Source organism: Penaeus japonicus, unplaced genomic scaffold, assembly GCF_977035675.1.
Source record: "Penaeus japonicus unplaced genomic scaffold, GWHDUDI00000001_assembly GWHDUDI00000010, whole genome shotgun sequence".
NCBI classification, from domain to species: domain Eukaryota; kingdom Metazoa; phylum Arthropoda; class Malacostraca; order Decapoda; family Penaeidae; genus Penaeus; species Penaeus japonicus.
In genome coordinates, this window is record NW_028234412.1 from 17,425,729 (window position 1) to 17,435,728 (window position 10,000).

General features: G+C 42.0%; 1 protein-coding gene across 1 annotated transcript in view; it reads left to right on the forward strand.

The window, feature by feature from the left end:
* The window catches only part of LOC122247233 (uncharacterized), a 191,805-nt gene that overhangs the window by 181,204 nt on the left and 601 nt on the right, over positions 1-10,000 (forward strand). Inside the window, exons 25-39 of the mRNA XM_086540338.1 lie at positions 179-478; positions 591-713; positions 851-1,009; positions 1,126-1,326; positions 1,465-1,644; positions 1,782-1,931; positions 2,050-2,185; positions 2,290-2,648; positions 2,795-2,940; positions 3,690-3,751; positions 3,848-4,074; positions 6,084-6,536; positions 7,023-7,088; positions 8,324-8,527; positions 8,710-10,000. The exon at positions 8,710-10,000 is cut by the window's right edge and continues 601 nt beyond it. Of these exons, the coding sequence (XP_086396464.1) occupies positions 179-478; positions 591-713; positions 851-1,009; positions 1,126-1,326; positions 1,465-1,644; positions 1,782-1,931; positions 2,050-2,185; positions 2,290-2,648; positions 2,795-2,940; positions 3,690-3,751; positions 3,848-4,074; positions 6,084-6,536; positions 7,023-7,088; positions 8,324-8,527; positions 8,710-8,940 (2,997 nt within the window). The 3' untranslated portion in view covers positions 8,941-10,000. The remainder of the gene's footprint in view (positions 1-178; positions 479-590; positions 714-850; positions 1,010-1,125; positions 1,327-1,464; positions 1,645-1,781; positions 1,932-2,049; positions 2,186-2,289; positions 2,649-2,794; positions 2,941-3,689; positions 3,752-3,847; positions 4,075-6,083; positions 6,537-7,022; positions 7,089-8,323; positions 8,528-8,709) is intronic.

Here is a 10,000-nt window from a genome sequence, read left to right on the forward strand (position 1 = left end):
ACACACACACACACACATATATACAGAGTGAGAGAAAGAGAAAGAGAAAGGGAGAGACAGAGAAAGAGGGAACATATTATATGGTAATGTATTGATAAATAGATTGATCATTATGGATAATTGTTTAATGGTTAAAACCCGGCGGGAAACCCTTACAACATATCTGCATAATTCGCAGGAGTGTGCCTATCGCGAGACCATCCGTGAAGCAGACAAGATCATGTCCAGCCATGTCACCTCCTACAAGCAAAGGATAGAAGAGCTCGAGGCCTCGATGGAGCAACAGACCTCCAAGATCCAACAGCTGGAGACGTCCGAGGAGCGCCTCAGAGCCAACCTGAGGAACAACTCCAGGTCAAGCGACGGTGCTCGAATCTCCGACCTCCTGGACCGTCTGATCGAAACGGAGAACTCGGAATTGAAGCTGAAGGAGCGGGTGTGGGGCCTCGAGAGGAGTGAAAAAGAGCTGCAGATCAAGGTGATTAGTCGTGTGATTCCATGGAGAGCTGAGTTGGGTGGTGGGTCTGAATGGTAGTAATATGTAAGCAAAAATGTAGATGGACACTCATGGCAGTATTCTATCTTGGCAGTTAATGGAAGGCGAGAAGGCGAACCAGTCTTTGAGAGCAGAACTGCGAGACCAAGAGGAGCTGGTTCATCGTCTTATGACGCTGGAAACAGAAAACAATGCGCTTTCTGCAGAGATCAGCCAGGTGATCTTTTTTATTTGTACTGTTATACGAAAATGCTACTTCTGCACTGATATTAAAGTGTTATATTGAGATAAACCAGGATATAGCAGGAGGGGAAATCCGTCATTTAACGCTGAATACTATGCTTTGCATTCCAGGCCAAAGACTCCGCCCGCAAGATGAGCGAGGTGCAGCAGAACGAGAGCTACCTCCGAGGCCGAGTCGAGGAGCTGGAGATGACCGAGAACATGCTTCGCGAGACCCTCCAGCAGGCTGATCAGATTCTAGCTCAGAGAGAGAAGAAGCTCAGAGACCAGGTCAGTAGGATTGCTCCTCGTTAAGAGTTTATTTTAATGTTATCGATGCAGCTCCAATGCCATTAGTAGTGACTGAACTTGTGGTCGTCATCTCATTCCAATAATTCTACGTCCAGGTGTCATCCCTTCAAGAGGAGGTTCAGTCATACAAGGCCCAGCTAGAGTCTGCGGCGTCTAAGGAACATGGTGCTAGAGAATGTGAGGTATCTTACAAGAAACAACTGGAGGAGTTGAGAGCCCGACTAGCTGAGACGGAACGTCAGCTGAGAGAGTCTTCATCCGAGACAAACAGTCAGGAGACCCAGCACCGTTCAGAGGTACAGTATTCTTCTCTTCTTTTCTTTTTTGAATTTGTGGTTAATTTTGATAAATAAATATCATACGAAAAGAAGAGTAGTGTGTGAAAAAATATAAATTATGTGTGACGTAATTAACTTATTGTTTTCCCTTCCCAGGTTACAAAACTTCGTAATCAGCTAAAATTAGGGAACTCACAGCTTAATGAGCTTGAGAGGCTCAACTGTGAGCTGCGTGACCGGGTGCTGGCAGCAGAGGCGCAGGGTGAACAATTAGCGAAAGAGTTGGAAGAACAGTGCCGTCGGCATGAACAAGATCTTCTTACTCTTAACCTCCAGGTGAGCTCTCCTGCCAGACTCGAAGTGATAGCTTTTATGGGCATTGCTGTTGTGTGTGTGCGTAAAAGCATTAATGAGTGCTGCTGTGGGATGTTTGTATTTTAGGCCGATTGATGGTAACGTGCTGCTTTTTCCAGGTATCAGCTGGGGAAAGTCATGTTAAGGAGCTACAGGGCCAGCTAGAACAGCTGAGCCATGAACATGCTGCTAGTGAGCTGGACGTCCTGGCTGCCTCACCTATAGCTCCGCTTTATGCTACCATTACTTCCCTAATAACTGCCCTCAAGGTTAGTGCCCATGATGTTTTCATACGCTGATCTGTAGAACTTTTGTTGACTGTTTAACATTTTAAGGTGACTATTTCGAAATTATATTCTACAATGATATATTACGTTTCGTCCCCAGAGCTGTGAGTTCTGCAGTGAGACCCAGAAGAGCACGTTGGCCGAGGTGACCGCTCAGCTTGGCACTTTGGCAGAGCTGCTCGAGGGCAGGGCCAGTAACTCCGACACGGACGTAACCTTAGAGAGTGATGAGGGAGGTGAGTAGACCATCATGGAGAAGATGAGGAAGTCTTCGTTTGTCATGTCAGCTTATAGGCTTAGCAGTAATGCAGTTTGTTCTGACAACTGATCTACTTTCCAGAAACATTCATCACAGACACAGCAGAAAACTTGGCCGACGAAGCCACTACGACCCCCCCTCCCACCCCCGCTGGGGAGGGGCTTCGGGAACACTCGAGCGGGGACGCCACCAACTGCGACTCGGGCGCGAGCTTCCAGAGAACCAAGCGCCGGAGGAGCAGAAGGCGGTTGGAGGAGCGCAGCAGCAGAAGGCTCGTGCGCCCTCAAGGCTCCTCCACGATCTTGGAGGAGTTGGAGGAGAAGGTTCGGGAACTGGAGGAGGCGATAGGACGGAAGGAGGAGGAGCTTCGACTGGCTGACAACGAGGCCAGCGAACTCAACCAACAGCTGCAGTCTCGGGATGCTGTCCTCACACTCAAGGTCTGCGCGCACATCCCTCATTCCTAAAAGATCCTCATGTCTGTTTTGTCTTCTCATGAGTCATAGAATTGGAGTTGTTTGTCTGTTTTATATACCATTTACATAGCTGGGCGCTGTATATAATCAAGATTGTTATTTGATGACAGAGTGAAGAGGTGGAGCATCTCAATAGTACTCTGGCGAGTCTCCGGCAGCAGCTCATGCAAACCGTGGAGGACTACGAGCGTGCAAGGATGTCCTTGCAAGCGAAGCACAAGGTACTGCCATTTTGGATAACAACTTGCCACATCTGACTCGATGGAATGTGTGTGTGTGTGTGTGTGTGTGTGTGTGTGTGTGTGTGTGTGTGTGTGTGTGTGTGTGTGTGTGTGTGTGTGTGTGTGTGTATGTGTGTGTGTGTGTGTGTGTGTGTGTGTGTATGTATGTATGTATGTATGTATATTGTATGTGTGTATGTATATATAGATAGATATAGATATATGTATATGTATATGTATATGTATATGTATATATATATATATATATATATATATATATACATATACACATACATACATATATATACATACACATATATATATATTACACACACACACACACACACACACAACACACACAACACACAACACACACACACAACACACACACCACACACACACACACACACACACACACACCACTATCATCTAACACACATATATATATACACATTAACACACACACTATATAATATAATATATTCATATATATCTATATATATATATAAATATATATATATAATATATATATATATATATTATATAATATTATATATATATATTATATATATATATATATATATATATAATATGTGTGTGTATTTTTGTGTATATTATATATATGTGTTTTAGTTCCTTTAATTTGTTAATGATATATGTCCTTTTGTAGGACATGTTTGATTACTGATGCCAGAGAATGCTTATGATGTAGCATGACAAAGAAGCCTGGAAGAGTTAACGCAGTCGCAAACACGCAAGGATGATCCTCTTCCGCTCCTTATAGGGCAGGTGTCCTTCCACAGTTCCATGTTATCCTCCGAGTCCCCTTAGGGTGTCGCATCATGTGTAGGTTGTTTGTTAGTAACCTGCGGACACAGTATTGAATATTACCATGTAACCAATGTTACCAACACATGATACAGTTAGTAATATGACCATTGTATTTGAAATTAAGAAGAACAAAAATTCTAACATTCTTAAATGCTTGCAACAGATCAGGTAATATGAGTGTAGTCATCAACCAGCTGCGTCGCCTAGGAGAGGGTGACCCATGTGGGGATTCACCAGCTGAGGGCACACAGGGTCACCCGCCCACCACCAGCCCGATGCCCACTGTGCCGGACTTCGATGTTGATGCTGTCTGCTCATTCCTCAGTCAACCCAACGAGGTAAGAGTCCGGCTGAGGGAGGACTCGGAGATCAGGCGGAGATTTCAGAAAATGATCAAGTTTAGCAAAGTTAGCTTTGGAATAGGATAATGAGAGTAGGTCTGTAGGGTATATTTAATTGATCTGCACTCAAGTGCAGTGTCTTTACATGCATATATATAGATATATATTTCTTTAAAGGAAAGAGCATATTCATAAAGTAAGGGATATGAACCTCCGGTGAATCTAAATTTTACATAATACAATTCATCTAAATTTTGACCTGCAGTATTAGAACTAAACTACTGAATATGTAATGAATTAACAAATGCGACTTATTAACACAAATTCAAGATATTTTATTAACATGTTTCCTTGTAGATATGAATTGAATAACAATATAACATAGATAAAGATAAACTTATAACAATGGTAATGGAATTTCCTAAATTCTTCAGCAAAAAACAACATTCCTCCACTAGTAATGTAAGTCATAAGGGAGACAGAAATGCTTCTCACTAACCTCACATTTGCATTCTAGTGCTTTAGATGCTAGTTCACCGAAGATTGACTTGTCTGGTGCATTGTGGTCTTCCCTGAATGCCAGTCTAAAGCGCAGGAAGCAGTGGTGTTGTGATCAAACTAACCGTTGCGAGGATTCCGTCATCCTAACACAGTTCATGAGTTCCCCCTGACGTTGCATGGCATTAACAAATAAAAGCTGATCTATCATAAAAGCATTATAAAAGCTAGAAAATAAATCATAACGAGGCGCAAATCTACCAAGAAAGGACGTTAATAATATTTTGTGGTGTGAACTAATACGATACTACTATTAAACTAAATATACAGGCTTAAGATGACAGGGAAACCTTCTTTTCTTAGCTGATTTAGAAGGTTCAGGAACTCTCTCTACTTTCAGGACTTGAAAATCTAAAGATATGGAATTCGGCGTGAACGTGAGACAGATAGAGCCTATTGCCTCTCCTCAGAGAAGGTTAAACTCGTCACGACGTTCAGAGTCATAGGAGGTGAACGTACTCTCTCTCAAAGCTCCCATGTGGATCGGTCATGTGTCATGCAGCAGCTGTGATCTGCGGTTGTGTTAGGTTGTGATATGCATTAATATGATTAGTTGTTAAATATTTTTGGATTGGAAAGAGAGAAAAACATGGAAGCTTTATGAAGATACTAGGAGTCACCCGAATAGTGTGTGGAGTGTCAAACAGTAGTGTAGGTTTACTAGATTTCTTTTAACAACATTGAAGTCATTCAGCAAAAGAACAAAATAGCCTGAGAGAGACACGGAACCAGATTCACTCGAAGCATTTTGTGCATAGTCGTTAAGCGTTTCCAGTTTGGCCACTAGATACCTAGGCCTGTGTGTTGTCTTTGTTTTAACGGACTTGAGATACTGTCGTGACGATCTTCCACTAACTGTCTGTATGGTAGTAACTTTGGATCCTTCCCCCCTAATTCTTGTAGTGAGGGTTTTTAATATAAGTGATTACAAAGGGTTTTTTTCCAATGGGGATCGGTTTTGTGTGACGCATTAGCAGTTTGGGTGAAGCCTCTGTAAACTAATGTTTTGGTGTTGGTATGGTGTTTTGTAATTAATAGTGTGTGCATTGAATTCTAGTGTTGTGCATTGTGTATCTGCTATGGCATTAATACGGCTCTGGTCATGTAGCTTTTTGGTTTATGTTTCTGTAGCATGAGTCTTTTTTCTTGTAATGGCATACATTGGGGATATATGGTGTATAATGTATCTGTAGTTTCTGTTGCATTTGTTGTATTCATCATTTAAATATGATTACAATTTGCCTTTCATTATGCCATGTCCACTGGTCTTTTACCATGGTCATTCCACGCTCCATTCTCTTTGTACAAGGCTGTATGACATTTAAGCTGTATTTCATTGCTTAAACCTCTTTGTATCTTAAACTAATGGATGGTTTGAAGAGAGACCATGGCACACTGAAAGGAACTTTCCCTGAACCGTTTTACATTGCTCTCTCTCCATTCTCCAGATGGCTTACTTGTCTCAGTCCGCCATCTCGAACGGGACGGAGCTATCTAGTCACGTGACCCTGCAGTCTGATGTCTCTTTAGCTCTCTCTGCGACAGAGCTCAGTGGTCGCGTGACCTGCCACGGCTCTTCTTCATTGGCTCAACGTAGAAAGTCTCGCATACCACGATACATGCCCTCTTCTGTGCCCAGTGCAAAACCCGCATCTAAGCCCGTGCGTATGGTTAAGCCCGATGTTGTGCCTGAGCAGTCAATTAAACCAGCGGCAGAGCCTGTGCAATTAACAAAACCTGCACCGAGCCCTGCCCCTGCGCACAGACCTGTGTCAGAGCACACGAGAATTACAGAACCTGCGCCAGAACCTAGGCGGGAGTTCAAGCAAACTCCAGCAAAACCTACACCTATGTTGAAGCCCTTGGCGACCTCTACTCCAGCAAAACCCACGGGCAGAAAGGTTGACCAATCTTTACATTTTCTCCTTTATCTCAACATCTTAAGCAGTAATATTGCTAGTGCTTTTTGATACTTCCTGCTGTAATTTAATAGATTATGTATTTCCTCTTTTTTCTAGTGTACTGCTAAGTAATATATATTTTGCAGTTGCTATTTCCCCAGCTGTCTTTTAACTTGTAGCTGTGAGTACTTGTAATCGCTTAAGGAAAAGTGGAAGTACTTCGAGGCGAGTAATCCACAAAAAAGTTCCTAGGGAAGATTTCTTTGTCATGTTAACGATGCCTCCTGTTTACAGCTTAGACTCTTAATATAATTTTTCGTCCCTTTTCTGTTAAACTTCTCACTGGTTAAGGCTAATGCATCAAAGCTCTCAAAGAAATCTTCATTGATCTTTAAACTCCCGACTGGCAGGAGTGGAAATCCCTCGCCACTCATATCCATGCGAGTGCAGAGCCTGGGTATGTGACGATTTCTTGCTTGATTTTAGGATTCGACCAGACGAGAGCGGCCGGGAAGATTTCTCTCCGATGCGCGGAAGATCAAGCGGATGGTGGTAAGATTTCCTGTGTTTTGTGCCGATATCACAGTCTTGGAACTTGTGATCGCGGCTATCTTTAAGGCCCTATAGGAATCGCACTTATACAGTGAGTTAATTTTATCAGTTGCCAGAAATTAATAATTCCAGATAAGCAAAATGATAGGCATAACAGCAATCACTCCACTGCCAGTATTGAACTTTATTCGTATGATAAGCTTTTATTTTTCCTATATTTCGGAATTGAAACTAGTAAAAACAGCTCCTTACGTACAGTATATAGTACATAAGGTATTTAAATATGATATATAAACAGGAAGAAATGAAAGATAATGAATTATTCCACGATGCAAGAAATGTAATTAACATTTCGATATACACTTTCCTCAAATCAATTTACTTCTACCGAAGACACAAGTCGTAAAATCAGTTACACATCTTGCATTATGGAAACATTCCTTCTCAGCCAGATCTTTTCCACATTCATCACAATGAAAAAAAATCCAATTTAGTAATGGAAAGAGAATATGATTTTATTATAGAAAATAATTATCTTGCACTACGGTTTGCAAGGATCATAAAACCATTAAAGTTAAAAAAAAAAGTTACACTTCCTTGTTACACGTGTTAATGGTGAAACTGCAGTGAAGCTGCAGCTGGCCAGAAATCTTGTGCACATATCTGGTATCTAGACTAGCTTATCAACATGTGGTCCATGTAGATTTCGTCCAAGCAAGTATTTCTGAAAAGAAATTCTTAGGCTTTGCGATGATTATGTTGTGTTCCTTGCTAGGGTTTGAATGTGGAGGAGGTCATGACTACATAATGTTGTAGACAAGAATTTAGAAATTTCCAAGAAATTTCCAAGCGTCTTATCGCTTCTTAAAAGTGTTTATGATATACGAGGATACTGTCTATGCAATGCTGATTAACACTTTTACTAATACCTAATACTGAAATTACCATACACTACCTTGTTCCTAGTAATGAAAATATAGGTGTTAACTGAGACAGACAAATCCTTTTTTTGCGATATTCTGTCAATTCAAACCATTGTTCTTTAACAAGTTTCCCATCACCCAAGAGATAAGACTCGCTGTACAGTTCAGTTAATTGCGGTGAGATTTTTCAAGGATGTATCGCCCGGGTCTTGGACGTCTATTTGTGGCCCAGCCCGTTTCAGTTGCAAGGAGCTGTCCCAGCTGATCCTCAATGCCGAATGCTTACCCTCACACTAGCCTTTGACCTTTCAGACTGGCGTGGCCCCGTTAGACGCAGCGGTGGACTGCTCTTCGGCCCCGGAGTGGCGGTCGCGGTCCCCGATCTCAACGCCGCCGGACGTGGAAGCCACATGTGTCCCGCGCCCGCAGAACCTGCACATAACGCGGCGAGTCGGCGTCGATGGCGTTGTCATTGCGTGGGCGCCCTTAGATCATGACTGTGTCGCTGGATTCCAGGTAATGGAATTTCTCGCTGTGATTCGGTCTGCTTAAATCTTTCAAAGTTATGTGAACTATACTTGACTTAAGGAAATGATTCCAACTGCAATATCCAAAAGATATCTAAACAAAAATTGAGATAGAAAGTAAGCACTTCACAATATTAATATTTCTCGATATGTTCATTTTGTCATTGACAGGTACTTGTAGGCGGACGGGTTGTACAGCATGTCAGGTCCCCCCACCGCACAAAGGCTCTGGTAACAGGGCTGCCATTAGCTGGTGCCTTCACCATAGGTTTAGTTACGGTTGCTCACGACGGGCGGTGTTCTACGCCCGTCATAGTCACCCAGGACCGGTCAAGGGTCTACCCCGGAAGAAGTGCCCCCTCGCGCCCTACTCTACAGAGATGCGTCCCGACCTGCCTCTGACCTGAGCAGCCTGGGAGCGACGTCCTGAGGGACCAGCCCGGGACTCGCCTGGAGCCAGCCCGAGGCCCAGTCGTCCAGCCGTCCATGGCTTTTCTTTGCTGGAGAGAAGTCTGCCTGGATTCTTGTTAGAAGCAGCAGTGATTGGTGATATTCTAAATTTGTTAATAATTTCCCAAATATTTATTCGTAGTATTGATTATACTACACAATTTCTTGTTATGATGTATTCCATGATAATCAGTGCCTTAAATTTGGAGATTATTACTGAACTGGAGTAATGACTTGGTAATCACATTGTAATGATATATTGGTATGTAAGTGATATGTAAATTATTTAATGAGAAGATCAACCCATTGGAAACAGAACATGGGAAAGCATGCATAATGTTACTATGCAGGTTGCTCTGGCAGAATTGATGTCTGACACAGGAACATCCGCTTTGTGTCGTCTCCGTTCTCTCTGGTCGGCCCTCACTAACTTCAATCTCTTGTCATATCTGTGCATTTACCCAAAAAGAAAACCATTTTTTGTCTTTTGTTTTTTGTTATTCTGTCTTCCCACATTTATAAGCCCTGTATATCAAAGATGTGAAAGTACAGCGTCTATGGGAACTAACTATGGCATGTGGCCTCTGTTTATATAATGGCAAATATACACGATACCATAACATCGACTAACAACGTAATGAGTTCTTTGAATACCAAATTAAGTCTAGACCTGTATTATGAGATCGTGGTTAAGCGTTAGTATTGATTGCATGTACCATCATAATTAGTTGGCATGTTATTAAACTATTTGTTTGATCTAATGTAACTTTAAGATACAAACTATTTTTTAGCAGTCCTCCGTTAGAATACGTATTCTGGCAGTGTTTTAGGAAGCTTTTACATCTTATTGCTGTGGTTAATGTAACAGTAGAAATTCCTTTTATACTTTGCAGATGAGTAAACGTTTCTTTTCGTATAAGATCAGTATATTAGCAGATTTATATTTCAACATTGCCATAATTAAAGCTAAAGTGAGAGGCTGATATTGACAGCATTTTATGATTTGCGTTAT